This window comes from Rhyacophila brunnea, unplaced genomic scaffold, assembly GCF_057557595.1.
Source record: "Rhyacophila brunnea isolate RB1 unplaced genomic scaffold, BYU_Rbru_1.0 scaffold_1, whole genome shotgun sequence".
Classification (NCBI taxonomy): domain Eukaryota; kingdom Metazoa; phylum Arthropoda; class Insecta; order Trichoptera; family Rhyacophilidae; genus Rhyacophila; species Rhyacophila brunnea.
The window spans coordinates 20031705-20052963 of NW_028232751.1; the positions used below are offsets into that span (position 1 = coordinate 20031705).

Genomic DNA, 21259 nt, shown 5'->3' on the forward strand with positions numbered 1-21259 from the left:
TAAGGTTTTAGTCCGCATTTATAAAACCATTAGTAAAATTAATGTTAACATTATTATAGTAAAATATTTACGATAAAATATTATATTTTATAATCTCTGTGATCCCAAATTTGACGAGAATTAGGCATTTTATTATTGAAAAAATGGGCACAATTAACACATTTGAAGATAATTACTGATTATAAGCTATGTCGTTGACAATTCAAATGTGATAAACATCTAACGAATAATGATTGTTTTGTAATAATTATTGACCTAAGAATAAGGTAGTATTATTTGAAATGCACCATTTCTATTGGCATTTCCCAGTGGTTAAGCTACAACATACGGCCGTAGCCATAAATTGACAAACGATAAACGAAGTAGGGAGTAATATCGCGCGTGTTTGAACATGTACATAACCAAGAAAAAAATCGTTTTTTTTTTATTTAATAAAATTAAAAATTTAATGAAATAAAATATAGACGTTCGTTACGATTTTATACAGAAAGTAGACGAAGAATTTTAATCAGTTTCTATCTAATACTAACTACTAGGTAGGTAGTTTTAATTCATTTTTCTTTAAACATAATGTTTTTTATTGTGGTTTAAGAATTATCATGACTCATTATATAAAAATAAAAGAACTTACGTGTGCATATTTAAATTCTCATCAAGTATTAAATAATAATATAACAATTTAAATATATATAATAATATTAAATATATATTATTTTAAAAGAACCTATAATAATTCACGAACGTATATTTATTTTCGAATTTCATTCGATTGCGTGCGCCCAGTTGTCCCAGCGCCGGCCGGCGGCGAATTGTCATAGTCCCCATATATTATTATGTTGTAGGTATTTTTTTTTTTGTTAGAATTATTAATAACCATGCCCCTGCTTTTTCGTACAAGGTGGTTGTTAGTAATTTTGAACAATCACAAACACCCAGGCTTTGAGAAAAACACATAAATGTTGTGTCCTCACCGGGAATCGAACCCAGAACTCTCGGGTGGAAGGCAAGCGCCTTACGCACTGCACCACGAGAGTCGCCTTGTATATTATTATTATTGTAGAAAATGACATTTGAATATTATTTCAAAACTTAATTGGAATCAATTTTCATCAAACCATTACATCGTTGTCGATAGGTATGATTTGTTTTAAACAAACATTTGGACGTTAATAAATGTACCAAATGTCTAAAGGTATTATTAATGTGATGCATCCCACAACTTAACAAGAGAAACACGTCATCGAACAAATGCTACTGTCTATTAAGACATTTTTATGTCCCACCTACTTCCCGTTTCGCCGAACTAAAAGCACGCTTGTAAAGCTTGTGTTCACACAGGCGTCGAGAACTTGGATATTATTCATTCTGCTAAATAAACTGTATCCTGAACTTTTTAAAAGCAAAAACATATTATGATCCAATGAAGGACGGCAACAATTTTATTGGATCAGAAGATATCATGCTACCCAATATTCCCACAAACCAACAGCCCCACACCACAACCAGGCACTAAGTTTTGAAGCGAATCATCTTCAGCTGTTTATGCCTGGGAATGTTTCAGGTGCAGTTACCCAAGATTGAGGTCACCACGTACTAAAGTAACTAAAGTGTGTTTTGGCTGATGACTTTAAAACAACGAGCGCCCATATTATGAGAAGCAAAAAATAATCCTCACGTTTGCAATATGACACAATTTTTTTCTAGATACAAACAAAAATATTCTTTTTGGCGACCAGGTCGGATTCCCCGATGAACCCAAAACCTAGTTGGACAGACTTGACCAACTCTTCTTTTTTCGTGCACATTTCAGGGCATTCCCAGAGGATGTGGTTTGCATTCCCTATTTCTCCGCCACGTAGATATTTGACAGATGACAAGTTCAAGCTCACTATCAGCAAAACCACCATGTCCAGTCTACACTGGTATCATCACGATCATCAGCCTGAATCTATCCACTGAAGGCCTCTTCAAGCTGCTTCCACTTCTCTCGGTCCTGTGCATGGCGTTGCCACGTACTTCCGCAGAACTTTTCATCGAATCTTTTCATCGATCCAGCGCCTCTAGGTCTACCTTGCGGACGTTTTGTACCTCTTGGATACCACTGGATGACTAAATTTGTCCTACGATTATCTCTTCTTCGAGCTGTTGTCCAGCCCATCTCCATTTAAGGCTTTTAATGAACTATATACTGGTATAATGGTATGGAATCAACGGTTAGCTATGCTGACACTCTATAGGTGTACATATTATACTGCAGTTTAATCGGTTACGATTGAGAGACTATGTCGGCTAGGTCATTTACAACGTAAATGAACTGAGTCTAACAGCCTAGATCAGCGATACTCAACCTGCGGCCCTTTAAGCTTTTATGTGCGGCCCGAAACACATTTATTATCGGGAATTTCGTATATCTTGAGATTCGTTTCGACTTTGACGCACAGATAGTGACACCCGAAGAGGATTGTCAGTATGGTCCTCATCAGATCTGGTATAAGAGTGTTGCTATTGCACACGATTAATTTAAAAAAAACACGCATTATTTTTAAAATCTCAAAAATATTTTGTAAAAAAGGGAGGGTTTCATGATTTTTTTCGTCACACCAGTAGTGATGCGGCCCGCGTTACTTTACAAATATATGTATTTGGCCCGAAGAAAAAAAAGGTTGAGTATCATTGGTCTAGATAGAGCTACTGATGTCTTCCATGCTTGTGATACCGAATTCGAATGCGGCTACTTTAGATAGGGTAAGGTGGAGAGAATTACTGGAGGAAACCATGACCTACCCCGGGTTGTTCCGCTGCTGGTGATGACTTCACGCGTTACTAGTTTTTTTGAAGGTGACTTATTTTCCAATACCATATAAATAACGTGTGACTCGTAAGGGCAACTCACCTACTATATTATGTTTACCAATTAATGAATGAATTCCTCAATTTCGACATCGAAGTAACTCGAATTCCATTCCGCTCCCAAGGTGAAGTATCTAATATTAGAAAGCTAATGACCGGTTGCTCTTGCTGGTTTCCCAATTCTCCCGTATATACATAATAATATACTATATATAATTATATAAAACTTCCACATTGCGATACCATATTATATTATTTGTATGTACACAAGGAGAATGCATTGAAAATGCTCCGAAATTACGACTTGGAATTATTTATTTTTATTTAAGCGGTTCGTAGCAGGCGTGTATTATTGTAGCTGGAAAATATAAAACGCTGTGTTTGGAAAAGAACTTATTTTATTGATGTTCCCGCTGAAACCGCTCAATCTTTTAACGTTTTCAAAATACATATAAGTCTATTAGACACATAGGTATACATGTGATTTTTTATTGGTGAGTGCAAAACTGATATTTTTCATTAGAAGAGTTTGAAATTTCAAAGTCTCGAGACAAGAAACTGACAAGTTAAAATAATATATAAAATCAGCCACAATACACTACATTATCTTATTAGTTAGGATTGATAGCGTATTTAGAAAACGTATCATAATTTTAGAAAACACCACAGACATAATATTATTGTAGGTACTATTAATTATAACCGTTTATTACTCGAAAAGTTCCGCAGTCTCGTCTGTGCAAATTTACGAATGTCACAATGTACGAAATCATAGTAGGTATGGTGTGTTAAATATTTATAAAAATGCACAGTTTCTAAGCAATTTATTTTTCAAATGCAAGCATATGGGTTTACTTGCCTAATTGTAATTTTTCTATAATATTAACAAGCAAACTCATGAAAAAATGCGACACGGAATCCGTGTCCTGTTCTGCTTCTGAGCTGGGCGTAGCGCGAGCACAATAATATGACAAGTGGAACCACGGCCCCCACAAAGGGGGGGCTGACAAGGCTCTAGCCTGGGGGCCCGGGCTCAGGAAGGGCCCGGCGTGGCAATTCGATCAGATGAGTGATATAAACACACATCACAAATTCTCTCTAATAGTAAAAAAAGACTTTTTTTCTTCGATAATGTTATTATTTAAAATTATGTGTTGTACGATACAATTTTTAATTGTGTATCGATGCTCGACAACTCTATAATTATTCAAATGGAAGTATTAAACTATACAAAAAAAAAATACTAAATATACACATTAATTTTACCGTGTACACCATTTGGAAAACGCTACTGTAGAGCATCACACTGCCTTCATCTTTAGCGATAGGTAGATAGGCCCGCCAAAAATCCTAGCCTGGGGGTCCGCTTCAGGATGTGCTAATAATTATTCTTCTCATCGTAATTTCAGAAAAAAAAAATGGAATATTTTTTTACGTATCAGCAATCCAATTTTTGGGTGAATCAAAAACGAAATACTGTCATCACATTGAAACAGAAAACCTACAACAAAACACTTTTATTTAAAAGAAAAAATTCAAATTGACAACTCAAAAGACCATAGACTATAGATACATCGAGCAAAAGACCTAAAAATATAGAACATGACTGCTCAGAACATACAAATAACTCGTAATTCGTTCTCACGGGGCACGCAGGAAAAACTCTGAACGCGAACTAGTATAATATGGGAAACACTGCAAAGATGCTTAATTTATTTTTATCTTTAAAAGAATACTTCATTCGAATTAGCATTTTAGATACTTAAGTGTGTAGTATATTATTTATGATTGTGATACTTGATTATATTATTACCACAATTATTATACATAATTTAACAAGATATCTACCGACTTAGAGCCTAATGCAGAAACTCCCTTAAAACTGTACTGGGAACAACCTAGGAAATACCTTCCAAGACGCCAGTATGTATGTACTAAAAAAATCCTATTTTGACTATCTGTCATATCTGTCTATCCTACAACTTCTAGTAAAGTTAAACTTATTTTAATAAAAAATATTAATAAACGCGTTAATAATATGCGTCCTCTTTATTGATTTATTTCAACATCAATGTATCGGTCTCTTCCGGAATTGTCTCATATACATACATACATTAAATTTAAAAATATATAAATAGGTACCTATTATATTCCGATAACAACACAAGGTATTTGTTTTCGAATGTATACGAATGAGATCGTCGAGAAAAATACACTCGAGGATTGTTTTATACGTCGAAGCTATAAACATTATAAATATAATATATAATACTTGTGTATATATTATACGATGTACTTACGTAGGATTTTATGTTTTTATAAATGTGGGATAAATAATGTGGTGAAAATAGAAAAATGTCACGCTGCCAAGACAGTCGGAAAGGAGGACAGAAATGATTAAAGCGGTTTCAGTGTTTTCGGTTAGAGAAGCATTTTTAGCGCAAGAAAAAACAACATTTTTTAAAAATAATACTTTGTGGCTACATTATTAAATATTGCAATATAGCTGTATATATATTATATTTATATGATTTAATAGTTTGCTAAAAACCTTACATATGGCGACATAATTAGAATAATTAAGAGACAATCGCCCAGAGACCCAGATGACGCAGGGTCGAAGAGATTAATATATTTATCTATATAAAACATAATCAAATTTAAACCTTTTTTTACACCTGCGATAAAGTTAAATGTAAATGAAAAATTGAATAAACTTTTTTTTTTTATATTTCATAAAGTTAAAACTAAGAGCACGTGTACTCGGCATCACGTAGACATCTAAGGCCGATGCCAGACATGTGATTTCAACGGGTGAAATATATTGTCACGTGAGATTATGTGGTCATTATAAATAATGAAATAATTACAGTATTTATGTAGTATAATGTACTGTTTCCCCTTCACATCAAATTAATCTGCATCTCGCATGGCATATTATCACGGAATTACTGTTGTGAAAATACACCACCTATGGACCAAATGTACGTAAATAACGAGAAATGAATCTAAAGAGGACATTGTATTGGGAACGTGTAATCATTAATAATACTAGATTTTGCATTTATACAATGCACTATTTAATTTTCTTTTAACTTCAAATTCCTATTATTACATACTATTAGGTAATCACACTTACTATAATGGAGATAAAAACGACATTATAATCGTATTTTAAAAAGCATCAGGTGAAAATTTTCTGACATAAAATAAAATCACAAATTGTTTTTTCTTTTTTAAAAAAATATGAGAGTCAACCAATTAACATCTCCGATTTTTCGTATTGAAGTTTGATAATTAGCACTCAGAACCTAGTCAGTTTTTCATAAAATTTACAAAGGCGAGAAAAATCAGAGCGGTGTACTGTGAAAGTGTAAATCTGTTATCATATATATGACCATCGATAGTCATCTTATTGTTATGCTATAATTATTAAATGTTATTAACAAATATTATTAATTTTAGTAGATTTTGGCTGGCACATATCAATCAGTAAGTTGTGGAAAAAAACTATTGTCACGGAATTGTGGTAGATGTAAAAATATAAATAATAAATCATACCATAACTCTACAATTAAAACATATACTATAATATAACATGTTTAATTTATATTCTTTCGTCTCAATAAATATTTATTTCTTAATACCTACAAATGGCCTAGTAATCGAACTAAATAAAAAAAATTAAATGCTTGTATAATTGCAACGAGGATATCAAAATAAATTTACCTTCCAAATGTTAAGCAATTATTAAACTCCACTATAATAAAATATATAATCAATGATTCAGTAGTATAAAATAATTAATATTGTACTTTTACTTTATATAATTTGTCACTTATGTACCTACATACGAATGCACTTTCACGTATTGTTGTATACATAATAAAGGCGGAGTTGGTACTCGTAAGTCTACAGATAGGTTACATATTAATATACTTGACAATGTGATACTTGTAAGTTGTTATTATTTTGAAAAAAAAAAAAAATTAGTCATGGGTCAATAACATTATTGCGAGGCTGCCAAAGCAATCTTCAAAATATAACCCATTTGATTTTGCCGGTTATGACTTCCACGACGAAATTAAAGAAAAATCAACTGTTTACATGGGAAATAATCAGATTGAAAGAAGTAGGTAATTTTAAATAATTTGGATGGCGTATTAAATGTTGCGCAGGCTCGTCAAATTTAAACTATTCAAAAAGAAGACGGGAGTAAACATTTCAAAAGAGAAAATAGCTTTTTAATAACTCTTCCCCATGCAAGAAAATTACGCATCAACTGAGTGAGATTATTTAATTCGACATTGAGTGCCAAAAGCAATTCGCCAGAAATGTTTTTTTTTAAACCTGTAAGTAACCGATAAACTATTCAAAGGAAATCAGTGAATTTTTAATAAATACTTGTATTATTTCTCATCGACTAAATAAGATATGTACCTATCTCCCTATATTATCATTCAAAACATTCAATCCACTGCTGAAAGAATGGATCACCAAATATAGTTTATCAGAATTGAATCAAATATATATACGACTAATGATTATTATAATAGATCAAAACATAATACTCTGGAATACTCTTCTACGGTTACGTTTGCATTATCGTTATCAATGTCATATGATTACCATCAACACACCTGTATTTGATTATAATATGAAAACAACACATATTATGCATTGTATTAAGTTTTATTAACCCTAGTCTGGGGTTGTAATTGTCCCGCCCTTGATAAGTAGCTAGTGTAAATTAATTGTTCAATCAAACGTTATCTAATGGTTTTGTTATCAAACACAGCGGGCACATCAGCAGGATATAGGCCTACTTGTAGCAAATTTTAAAAATCAACTCAGAGTTTTTCATGCGTCATATTTTCAATAAAAACCCGTAATTTTAACTTTATTTTTTTAAATTACAACACGTATGTTGTATGTACTAATTATGGTTAAACAATTTAACATACACTATGTATTCCCAATGTATTCAACTAACATATTAAACTGTATAATGCAGGTATTTTTTTTTCTTTTGCCAATTTTGTAACTAATGATGAACGTTGTTAGTGCACACACTTTTTTTAAGGCAAGTATGTAAATTTATTATATATTATTATTTAATTTATCTCTAATCTTGATATTTGAACTATGGTGAAGTACCAATAGTACATATGAGAGATACGTATTTTTTTTTCTCCAAACCACGTGCTTTTTTAATATTTTACAATAGTAATTTAATTATGGTCACTGTCAGTTTATATATACATTGTTACACAAATATGGCAAGTACTGATAAATTATTTTGCTAGCTAATACATTTGTAAATTTCATCGAAAGCACGTAGCAGTGACGTTTAAATATTTAACCACACGATGCCATATTATTTAGTTTTAAATAAAATTAATCACGATGATTTAACAGGTTCCTACTATCAAAAACAATCAAAAAAATGTTAAATAATGTTAATACGTATAAATAAAATGGATACGGGTAGGTATATAAATTTTATTTGCGGACTTATTCTTGTGAAAATTTGAGAATTTTCCAACTACCGACTAATATTAAAAATAACTTTTCCAAACTAGAAAGTAGCACATTCACTATATTTTCAGGATATGACAAAATATAACAGTTAGAGAAGAAACTGAAAAAATTATGTTTGTCAAAATAGTTATAATTATTCACCCTTCCTCTAGGTCACGCAATCATATTGGACTATTGGTTTGGCTACTAACGATATACAAATTATTTGCATTCCTCATAACATGTAAACTAGAATCATTATTAAATTCAGTTACCGCGCAGTAAAAGGTACCTAATAACTATCTCAATAAATTTATGGATTTACATTAATGAATGAATATTTTTTCTATTGATTGTTGTACCTATATTATGATGTATGTGTAAAAAAGCCGGTCATACTGGGATGTGAACTGAAAATAGTGACAATTTAAAGAATAAAATGGCTAAATACTTAAAACCTTAGAAACCGTATGGCTGAAAACAACAATAATTAATACTTATTTTGGTATTTTGGTCCAATGTGTTTTTTTTATGATTCTAATATTGTCATGGAAGAATTGTGATAATTGTATATATATAGGGTACGATTAGTAAGGATGACTGACCATCATTCTTGTGGGACATGGCGAACACGATCTCGCACGCCTGTTGATTTGGGGTGCGGGTGGCGAATCCCCGTCAGGTGGACCCTCAATTTTCACAAAGCATATCGCAGAATCATCTTTTGTATCGGTCGGCGGCGTGAGGACACAATCGACTGCTAAATTCCCGTTCTGCATCTTGTAGGATTATCAACAATTACCGAACGCACAATTAATAATAAAAGTGATTAATTATTTCTCGTCGAACTGACGCACTGTGTTTGTTTATGTCGTGCAACAATAATGAGTATTGCCAGACCTGAGAAACTGAATTTCGAATCGCCGCGACGCATCTACTTTAATATCAGGGAGGACAAACTTTATAGCTCTCTCAGTCCCAACTAGCTCCTTGAGCACCGACTACACAACTAATCTAAATCGTATTCAAAATAATCTGAGTTGGTGTGGCGCGGGTCGCTAATACCCGTCGCGAGAGAAATCAGAACTGCCCAATTATTACAAAGTATTGTTTTCACACACGGAGCAGTGATGCACGCACCCCTTCAGAGATAACAACCAATTCGCAAAACCGTACCCCAAAAAATAAACCAACTACCAATGTGACATTACAAAACGACAATTGATTGCAAATATCACGTGCAAAATTACCACTATTCAGTTGTTGTCAATAGATTCTATAAATTAACTACCTACAGATTACGAAAGTGTGTATATTAAAATTGTATTATAGGCAATACGTATCTACACTCCGCAATAGTAAATAAAATGAAATTATTAAATTACAGTAACGAGTTAGTTTCACCAAAATTAGGTGAAATTTAATAATTCGAATTTGAATGTAAATTCCTTTAGAATTTTGAATAATTCAAGTTTTTAGCCGATGGATTTTTATTATGAAAAAGTATAAAGCAAACAAAGATATTTTAAATTTGGAAGCCTAGAAAGCTGGAAGGCTGTAAGACTTCACTTGTTTATAATAGTTTTCCTTTACCTTTATTGATTGGCTTAATCGCGTTGAACACTGAAAATAGTTATTTATTCTTAAACTTAGTAGTTAATGGAATAATAAATGGGCTGATTGATCTGACAACTTCATCGCTGATGCGAGAGATAATCTTGATGAGTTCCAAAGCGTCCGCATCTTTGCCGTGGGTCATAAGTTGTAAATCCGCATATGTCAAGTTCAGTGTCAGCATTAAAACTAATGAGTTTATCGTAAAAATACTGTAACCTCCATTTTGTCAATATATTTATGATCCGTTACTTTGTAGTCGATTTCCATTAAGCAAATTATTAATTGACTACTGAAACAAATGAATTTCAATTCATTCATTGATACATCGTCACCCCATTTCTAACTTAGCGTACTTAGATTTAGGTACTAGTTTTGTGTGAATCAAGATTCAAAATATAATACAACTAAGTATGTTATATAAGTACCATCATAGAATTCCGGATCGATCAAACAAATGAATTTCAATTCATTCATTGATAAATCGTCACCCCATTTCTAACTTAGCGTACTTAGATTTACTAGTTTTGAGTGAATCAAGATTCAAAATATAATCCAACTAAGTATATTATATACCATAATAGTATTCCGGATCGATACCATACAATATAAACTTAAAGATCAAAATATTATAATGCCTACTGAAGAGAGGCTGGCGAAAAATGAAGACTTAAATTCAAAATTTAATTTAATTTATTTTACATGAAGTTAACGTTAGAGATTTTAAGCTGAAGACATTCACAATATTACATGAAAAAAACAAAGAAAACCAGTACTTCCAAGTAGGTATCAGTAGCGAAGGGTGGATGTAGGCTGTTAAGATCCGCCATAAATAGTGCACAGTACACTTTTTTAGTCTTACGTCTTTGTTTTTATTGAACTAAGACTACAATTTACAGATGGTATTGGTTAGTTTTTAAAAACCATAATAGTTTTGGTATATTTTGGGCAATACGACAAAATTATGCACACTTTTTTATTCATACTTATTTGTTTTCGTTGGATTAATAATACAAATTACACATATTGTTGGTTCGTTTTTTTTAATTGCCCTGCCTAAACCAAACTATAATAGATAAAATATTATTCTATCTTTAAAATATTCAATGTTATGTATGATTTAATCGCATAATTTCAGATATTTTATAGATAGACAAGTATTTTTTGACTTTTATCTATTATGGCTTGGTTTTCGCAGAGTTTAATTGAATTTTAAAAACTAACCAACACCATCTATAAATTGTAGTCTTATTTCAATAAAAACAAATACGTATGACTGACAAAGTTTAGTGTGCACCATTTATGGCGGATCTTAACAGCCTACCTTCTCCCTTCGCCACTGGTAGGTATTAACGATACAAATAGGTAACTTACAATATTTATACTACTATGTATTTACAATACCTACTTATAATATGGAATTACACCGACTGAGCTACGAAGTAATTTATAAACAAAGTCCAGTTAAACTCATCTCACGAAAGTGGAATAGATCAATAACCGAATCATTTTGTATATTATGTAATATCTGGTGGCAATTCAAACTGTATAATTAATTGTTGAAAACGCATTTTGAAAATACCCGGTATACTGGATTATTTGTTCGTTTGGGTTAGTTTAGGTTAGTTTAGGTTGGGTTAGGTTAGGTTAGGTTTGGTTAGGTTAACCTAACAAATAATCCAGTATATCGGTTATTTTCAAAATGCGTTTGCCGCTGTATTCCTCATAACCGAACAGTACCAAAATTCTAAATAAATTAAAAACAATCGAGTCAATATTATACAAAATTGTAATGTTTATCAACAGGTTCGAAAAATGAGCGCGAACCTGTTGATAGCTGGGCATCTTTATTCCGGACTGTTGAGTAGGGAAGCGTGGGTGTTGTCTTGTCGGATGGACGGAGCAACACCACCATCATTCGGGACTGCTCCGTTTCCTTGTTTACAAATTTTAATTCGCGAGGAGCGTGGACGTCATCCAGGAATTCGGCGCACGTTGCGTCACCTGCTGCCCGTCTCGCCGTGACGAGCTCCATCGCCTCTCGACTTGTTTACGAACATAAAATATGCGCACGCTGTGAATGTGGATGTTATTCGCGGCACAGCGGATGCGAACCGCTACTTACTTTGTTCTGTCCAGTCGCGTGCATTAAACCCAAATAACACGATGTTGAATCAAAAGCTCTTTCAGTTTCCCTTATGACGTAGGCAATGCTTAAACGTCATTGTTTCAATGTTAGAAAATGCGCTCTTCAATGATGTAGAAATATCTCTCTAATAAATCCGGCGTCATAAATCAAAGCAAACATAATATAATTAGGTAGATATACTTACTTATACAGTACTCTCTCACAGTGATGCCATCTTTTCAGCGAGCCTCCAAAATTATAGTATTTGGGGAAAAAATATAGTACGCGTTGTCATCTGTTGAAAATGTACAGGTTTTTTGTTTCTCAGAAAAAACATAACGAAGAATTTAAGAAACTCCGAGATCTTTTTATTTAGGTACCTCTTCCGGCCAAAAATGCTTACCAATAAATTCAACAAATTTCATTTTAAACCAGAGTCAAGGGATTTTTTTACGTTTTTCGAGTAATTCTACAAATTTTCTTAGGTATATTGCGAAATTATAGTATTTTGCACCAATTTATCGAACGGAAATATCGAAATTTTAGTACTTTTTACATATTTTTTCCGATATTCAAAATTATAGTATTTTGGGCGTACTCCTGTTTTATATCGTATATAAAGTTATAGTACAAATACTATAATTATAGTACTGTTGGCAACGCTGCTCTCTCAGTTATCTGCCACCCCAAAAACTAGACAAGTGTCCAATTAGTGAAAGCGGCGGATTATAGTGCATACATACAAAATAAATGGTAAAAATGAAAACAGGTATTTCGTAAAAAATAGTTTTTTTTGAGAAATTTGTACGAGAAAATTACGGTTTTATTTATAGGTAATCAAAATCAGTACCTATTTACTAAATTATACATATTATCTATAAATAAGTTTATTAACTAAATATTAAACAGTAAATCACTTGACACAACCAGTTGTCCAGTGAGGCAGATATTCTTGAATGACTTATGATTCCTGGCGTTCCCTATGACCAAAAGCTTCATTTTGTATGTCCCGGTTGTACCTATTGGAGTATGGCATAATTGTGATGCGGTCCTTGGGCACTTTCCTACCTGGTATATTACTTTCTTCGCAATGAATGAACGTTTTACGGAGGAGAAGTTTCCAAAACAAAGCAAAACGCTCATCTGCGTTGTATACTTGTACGCGGCGGACTACTGAATTTGACAATCGAATACCGGCGAATTATAGAGGTGGATTTTGTGCTTTCAACTAGTAAAAAAACGGCGTATTGTAGTAGTTGTCGGATAATCGAGCTGCGGATTACTGAGAGTGTTCTGCCCATTATTAATAATCACTATTATCGTTACTTGTGAGTATATTTCAGGCGCCCAGTATCAAAGTGGACCTAAGGTACCTTGATGTTTTTTACAGGAAGGGCGAAAAACTGTAGTGATACTTTTGACAATTTTATATTTAAGTATCATATTTTTCTTAATATGCTATAACCTTTTCTGAATACTTTTAAATAGTAAATTTAAGTATAACTTTATTAACAAAGCACAATTTTACATCTTAAATATGCTCTCGGTCACTTTTGATACTGACTATTCAGTTTGGCTTTTTTTGATAATAATTGATGATCTTTGATGGCCGTATGTTTTTTTTACCGAAACTTATTGGAGTACCTATTAATATTTTTTGGTACTAGTCGGTTATCTCGGATACAGCGGTAAACACATTGTTAAAAAAGCCGATATACTGGATTATTTGTTAGTTTGGGTTAGCTTAGGTTAGGTTAAGTGAGGTTAGGTTACGTTAGGTTGGGTTATGTTAGGTTATCCTAACAAAGAATCCAGTATATCGGCTATTTTAAAAAATGTGTTTGCCGCTGTATCCGAGATAACCGACTAGCACCAATTTTTTTTTATCAAAAACAAATAAAACACGGTTAAAAATATTTTCATTTTCAATTATTGAAACATGACAGGTCTTGCAAACGAAAGATGTGTTATGGCGGAAATATTAAATTTTGTACATTTTTAGGCATGTGATTGGCTCGTCAATCCTTTGGCCGTTTTTTATATCCATGCACATTTTATAAGTAGATTTAGCATAGGTTCTGGCTGTTTTTAATCCACGAAAATTATAAGAGTTGTAGATATTAACATAAAGAATTTTTTGGCATTAAAAGGTAAAAAACGCTGAAAAGTGCCTTTGGCCCATTTTGATACTGGGCGCCTCATTTGCTTGAGATAATTCCATTTTACAATCATAACAGTAACTCAATACCTCAGAACTGTGGTAAAGACTGCTTACTAGGGCCATCAAGTATCGATACCTACTTTGAAGTACCTATTGATACTTTTTAAACCGATACATCGATATTTTCTTTCGATATAATGCCCCACTCCTTACTAATAAATAAAATTATATAAATCATATCTTAATAAAAAATATCTATATTTCATTATGTCAGTAACAGACTTACCTACTTACGTACGCATCGATACGTAATAATATAATGTAATTATTGTAGCAATATATAATATACTGATATAGAGGGGTGCATGTCAGGGTATTTGTGTTTGCTTGAACAGATTCGGGGCAATGGAATATTAGATGTACCTACCTACGTAACTATTTTCAGTTTTACGTAAGATACTGGATATTCATTTTGGAAGTAACAAAAATATACGTGAAAGTTTATCTAACCATTGTCAAGCTATCACGGGCACTCCGTCGTTGGGCGGCACATTATTATTATTATCTTCTTAGGTTCAGTAAACAGATAAGTACTTACATAATATACAGAATAATGGTGCCCAAAAGCAAAGGCAGCTTTCTACCACGTGGGTAGTTTTGAGAAAAACGTCAAAAACTGATAACAAGTCTTACAATTTAATTTAATTTATGTGAGCTATACATTATAGTAGAATATTGTGTTTCAAAGTCAATTTAACTTTTAAAACTCATTAATTTTATTACATGTTTTAGATATATGCATAATAAATATCAAGAAGGCTGCATTTGCATCTCACCCATCAAGAAGTCTGACTTTGCTTTTGACAACTTGAAAGAAAGCCATGTTTGCTTCTTAGATTTTAACTTGTCGGCCATGTTTTTTATTGTAAAAATACTCAAAGACAAACATTGTAACTTGAATAAATGAAAAAAATCTTTACGCGCACAAAAAAAAAAACAAATTTATTAAAGTCATTTATTTCTAATTATAAGATATACCTAATAATATTACTTATAATGGAAAGGATTTTTTGTTTGCATTACACATGAAAATAAGCATCGGTTTGTATGCGTAAGCATTCGATATACTTGTGTTAAAATACATGACAGTGGTAAACACAAAACAGTGTTTTACTTCAGTTTATATAATAATGATTACAATAAATTGCCAGAATGTTAATTAATGTCTAGCCTATGAACTATGAAATAAAAATATTCTTAAAGAAAAAACATGTTACAGTAATAATTATTCCTATAACATAATACATACATTTGGTAAACAATGATATTAAGAGCGTACATAAGTGAAACGGTTGATAATTTTCAAAACTGTGTAGGACATAATTTCGGCCGCGTTGCCATTCGGAGACTGACCGATAGTCGAGGTGTCTGCACGTCGATTTGTTTTGTCACGGCGTTGGATGAAAATATTCCTAATGTTTTTAAGTACTTAAAAAAGAAAAGATGTCAATGAATATACTATTATTATTAGTAATATAACAATAAACATAATATTAATGGACGCATGTTGGATTTTTATGTCAAATTATATTTCGTTCGGCACGCGTCATTTGCGAAATCCGTGCATCGCCTAGCCAGGATCTTTTTAGACCATGCCTCAACTGAAGTATAGCCTTAAATTAAAAACAATTAATAATATTTAAAATTAGTTTCACATCGTATTATCCTTCATCTTTAAATTGGCACATTTTAATGACTTTTGGTTGTGGTTGCATGTCGGTGCAATCGGCATTTCCTTAGGACTGTACTTTAAAAAAAAAAATTGTAAGAATTACATTGTTCAAAAAAAGTTTTGATGCTTGTCTTATTGGTCAAGTGACAGTTACATATCTCGAAATTTTAGTCATATTTCTCTTCCAGTTTTCTGGACATCTTGAACGTTTCTTAGCTTTATTTGAAGCTATTTCCAAAGAGTGACTCTCCATCTTTTAAAATTTTATAATTTAACACAATTCACAATTTTAGCACAATAATCACGATTATAAGCCGTAGCGAAAACTCGCGCGGCAACCGCCAAAATGTACTGAGCCGCCATTTTGTCACGTGACTTTTTGTATGGGACGAAACATTTAGAGTGAAGAAAGCTGGGTTTGCTTCTGAAGCTAATTTTTAACAACGATTTTCTATGGTAGAAAGCCAAGTTTGTTAGTAAAACATCAGCTCACAACGTGCAGAATTTTTAGCTTTATGATTCTGCATTCATAGGTTAAAAAGTCATTTTTTGTCAGAAAGCTGCCTATGCTTCTGACCCCCTCCACTATGAATCCCATTACCCTACTTGCAGTACAAGTCACTCTTTACCACTGCCTTATGAGCCTGTATCTTACCTATGTCCAAAAATAACACTTTAGAGAAAAATCAAATTAAAATTTTCAGCCGCTGATGTCTACCTATAAACTTTCGGGTTTTTAGTTTTAAGAATTATTTTAAGTTTCTGTTATGAATATGGTACTCATAACTAGGTATATATGAAAATACGGTACTATTCGGTTATCAGGAATACAGCGGAAAACACATTTTGAAAATAGCCGATAAACTGGATTATTTGTTAGGTTAACCCAGCGATACTCAACCTGCGGCCCGCGGGCCACATGCGGCCCTTTAAGCTTTTATGTGCGGCCCGAAACACATGTATTATCAGGAACATAATTTTTAATTTTGAAATAAACGCTTGGATACACATTACTTTTGTTTATAATTTTTAAAATCTCAAAAATGTTTTGTAAAAAAGGGGGGATTTCATGATTTTTTTCGTCACACCATTAGTGATGCGGCCCGCGTTACTTTACAAATATATGTATTTGGCCTGAAGAAAAAAAAGGTTGAGTATCATTGGGTTAACCTAACCTAACCTAACCCAACTTATCCTTACCTAAACTAATCCAAACTAACAAATAATCCAGTTTATCGGCTATTTTCAAAATGTGTTTTCCGCTGTATTCCTGATAACCGAACAGTACCGAAAATACTCCTAATTTTCTTGAAAATCTTAAATTTAAGTATACGGTACATTAATAATTATTATAACGTCTAATATTTTAATCGATTGTCAATGTTAACAAACAAAAAACACTGTGTCAGATAACACAAAAACACATAAAATGAAATCATTACTAATGCTTTTACGAGTTAATGTTTTCAATTGACATGCTGACAGTATTACTGAAGTAAACACATATTATCTCTCCCCAAAAACCTCCCCTTCCCAGTTACCATACAACAAAAAATATGAAAAATAAATATCTCCGATTAGATCTGCAATTTTCTTTTGGCATGTGATCTGAAATGATTATTTAAATATTTAAGGGCCTGGGAGCAAGTCCAGATTTTTGGATTAATAGATATTGGGGACCCAAAAAAAAATTAATTAAAACGGCTTTTTACAATATGTTAAATATTTTTATTTGTGTTCTTGCATTTTTGCTGTATTATTTTCGCATTTCACATTACACGTCGGCGAATAATGGTGGTGTGACTTTGTATCGTGCAATAATATTCACTGCGTATGAAACGGGTCTTAAGATTTGTCTATATTTCTGAAATCATTTAATTCTTATGGGTTTGTTAAGTACGTTATATTTATAATTCTGTGTACCTTAATTAATTAGATTTCCTGATACTGAAGCATTTACTTGTATTGTATTACTCTATTACATTATTATTATGCAAATTATCTAATATTTCTAGTTATTAGTAGGTACTTTTTTGTTTACTGTAAATATATTATTTTGTTTACTATTCATAATTATTACATAAGAACTATCGTCGGCTTACTATACAAACCATCTGTCTTTTTTAGAAAAAAGTTCAGGAGAGAGTTAAAACGTATTATTTATTAGAATTCTTTTATAAATAAAAAAGTTTTAAATTTATGATATACTTATCAAAGAAGAGTGCACTTTAAATAATACTTTAGAAAAAACTTTTTTATTTATAAAAAAAAAATGTAATAAATAATACGTTCTAACTCTATCCTGAACTTTTTTTCTAAAACAGACATATAAGGTTTGCATAATAAGACGACGCTATGCCTACTTTTGCTGTGTATTGACCAATCACTGTCAGTGGCGCACCCAGGATTTAATATTGGGGGGGTGGGCTAAGGAGGAGAATGTAAATTAGTCCCATAGGCTCTTTTTCTTCTTCATATAATTATTTTTACATATTTTCACAATACACGACGGTATATTTGTATAGTTTCTCCTAGTTTTTATTAAATTGGAGGTATAACGGCGGTAACAGTTGAGCGTGTCATCAGCGACTGGCGGATTGGAAGTGACTAACAGCGACCATGCTGAACATGTGCGCCTAGTATGCTAAAACATTACTCAAATATTATCGGCGTTGCTACCCGCTTGGTCTAGAGATCTACAATATTTATGCCGAATTCCACTGAAAAAAATGTTCTTTTGACTTACACTACCACCAACTAGTGGATGTAGTCGTTCTTTTCGCCGAATGTTTATCGTCGATTTTTGGTAATTTAATATTGAGGTTCCAAAATATTAATTGAAAATGAACAAAAAACGTATTAGTGCATAATATAACTTATACACAAACCTAATCAACACAACACAGCCTAATTTCTGGTTTATCGGTCTTTTGTCTATTGCACTCGGTGTACCTACACAATGGCCCCCACATCCTGAAACGGGCCCTCAGGCTAGGATATTTGACGGGCCCCCTACCTACCGCTAAGATTAAAGGAAGTGTGAAATACTACATTAACGTTTTCAAATTGTGTTTTAGTTCAAATTAAGGGTACTTATACAGTGAATTATTGGCGATTTGTAATACATCTACTTTAATAGAGCTGTGAAGAATCGACAAATAATAATCAGAAAATATATTGCACAATTATATAATTTAAAATGCTCATAGGTAAGAAATATAATAGCGCCGCACGCGACTTTTTTTACTATTAAAGCTAATTTATGATGTGTGTTTATCTCACTTATCTGGTCAATCCGACACGCCGGGCCCCCCACAGCCCGGGTCCCCAGGCTAGAGCTCTGTCAGCCCTCCCCAGCCATGACATACACCACTCCGGAATTCGGGTGGACACCGAGATTTTTTTGACAGTTCCATTAAGGATTGGGTTTCTAAAAAAACCCGACATTATGTTTCGATATTTTTTCAATTTCAATGTTTAAAATCATTCATGTTTGGGGGGTGCCAGGGCCCCTTGCCCCCCCCCCCCCCCTGGGTGTACCACTGATCACTGTTATGTCATAATATTGAATAAAATAAATAATATAATATCACTGTTCCTACCAATGAATAATAATTATGCAAGTGACAATAGAAAATTGGTTCGCCTTGAAAAATTGGAATATGTATAAGTTTTCCTTGTTTATTCCGGGAAGATATACTATATTATGTTATATCATAGGTGACATGTCTGCTAAAGTCGTGTCCACATATTTAGAATTTAAAGACAGTTCTCTAAAGTAAATGAAGACGGAAGCGATCTTACTTTTAACATAACAACAAATTTAACTATTACAACCCACGTAAGAATAGTATTTTTAAAAGTAGCCTGTTAAATAAATTGACTTAGATATTCACAGGGGCGGTTCTAGAAAATGCGTGGCCCGTTTGGAGAATAAAAGCGTGCTCTTTTTACTGAAATACTTTTGTTAATATCTTTTTTATTATGTACCTATTGCACATATTTGCTTTTTTATCTCTCTTATATTTTATTAAATATATTTTTTCAAATTTTTAATTCCTAGCTTATTGTCATTCAATGTGTTAAATTTAAAATGTGTTACGTATCGCGTCATCAACCTATGATATTATCAGGTAACTCAAAAATAATGGGAACTGAAATACCTAACGGGTGTGGAGAAACAGACAACCGATCTCGTGTGTGGAAGAATATTGGATACACTTAAACACGTGTTAAGAATATGCTTGTATTTCGTTCTGACAATTTCTCTCGTTTTATGCAATGACGCTCATTCAATATTGGTGTATTTGAAATTGCAACGCACACTATAATGCACGTCTATAATGTGTGGTTCATTTTCGTTGGGCACTCATACATTCAAAACCCTGCGTCAAAATGTAGTGTATTAGATTATAGCATATCGGGATTATATTAATTAATCGGTTCTGTGGATTTTATGTCCCTTCATATATTTGTATTAAATCTAGTGGGGAAATATTATTTCTCGCGAATCTGCAATCATTTGAAATCGTCACACATATTTTTAGTGACTTGAATAAATCAATAAACCCTATCTTGCTGTTTTTTTGGTTACAAGGAATTAAATAATAATTAAAACATTTTTTATATACGCTTCTGATATAATTGGTCTCAATTCTTTCCTTTTTTCCATCAGTAAACAACTATCAATATTTGGATACACCACAAATTAGGCCGATTCATTCGAAAAAAATATTAATTTTGGCATTTGTAAGCAGAATTAATTTCTAACTTTGCAACATATTTTCTTTATTTTTTTTTCGACCATGTCCGATCCTAATAGGATCATATGAGCCTCCACAGAGTAGAGGTTTGTATTAACAGATTTTGTTTTTACGAGAAATGGATGTCAGCCACTTGCTCAACCTATTAGGTCCATACCCTGACTGACAAATTGAAAAACAATACGTGTATTTTCCAGACCCCGGATTCGAACCTGGGACCCACGGCGTGATAGTCCAACGCTTAAGCCGGGCGACCACGGTGGGTGTACATTTCTTTAAACAGTCAATTGTAAATTTGATACGATTAGGTGGGTAGGTACGTATAAAATCGAAAACATTATCGAATCTTGGCTTCAAATAAGCAAACCATAGATTCACACTCTAAAAATATTATAGCTTTCACCGTTCTTCACTCAATACAAAACAAAAAGGACTTTACTGACAACGTGAGCACTTTAAATATAAAGGTAAATGCTTCACCAGATCTCACC

The 21259-nt window shown here is 32.6% G+C and overlaps 1 protein-coding gene across 2 annotated transcripts in view; it reads right to left on the reverse strand.

Annotated features, from left to right (window-relative positions):
• Positions 1–21259, reverse strand: part of LOC147079559 (actin-binding Rho-activating protein-like) — an 89981-nt gene that overhangs the window by 16422 nt on the left and 52300 nt on the right. Inside the window, exon 1 of one of the 2 annotated variants that reach the window (XM_085941954.1) lies at positions 8976–9452. The exons of the other annotated variant lie outside the window; for it this stretch is intronic. Within the exon in view, the coding sequence (XP_085798080.1) occupies positions 8976–9149 (174 nt within the window). The 5' untranslated portion in view covers positions 9150–9452. Of the gene's footprint in view, positions 1–8975; positions 9453–21259 lie in introns of those variants that run through there. 2 annotated transcript variants of the gene reach the window in all.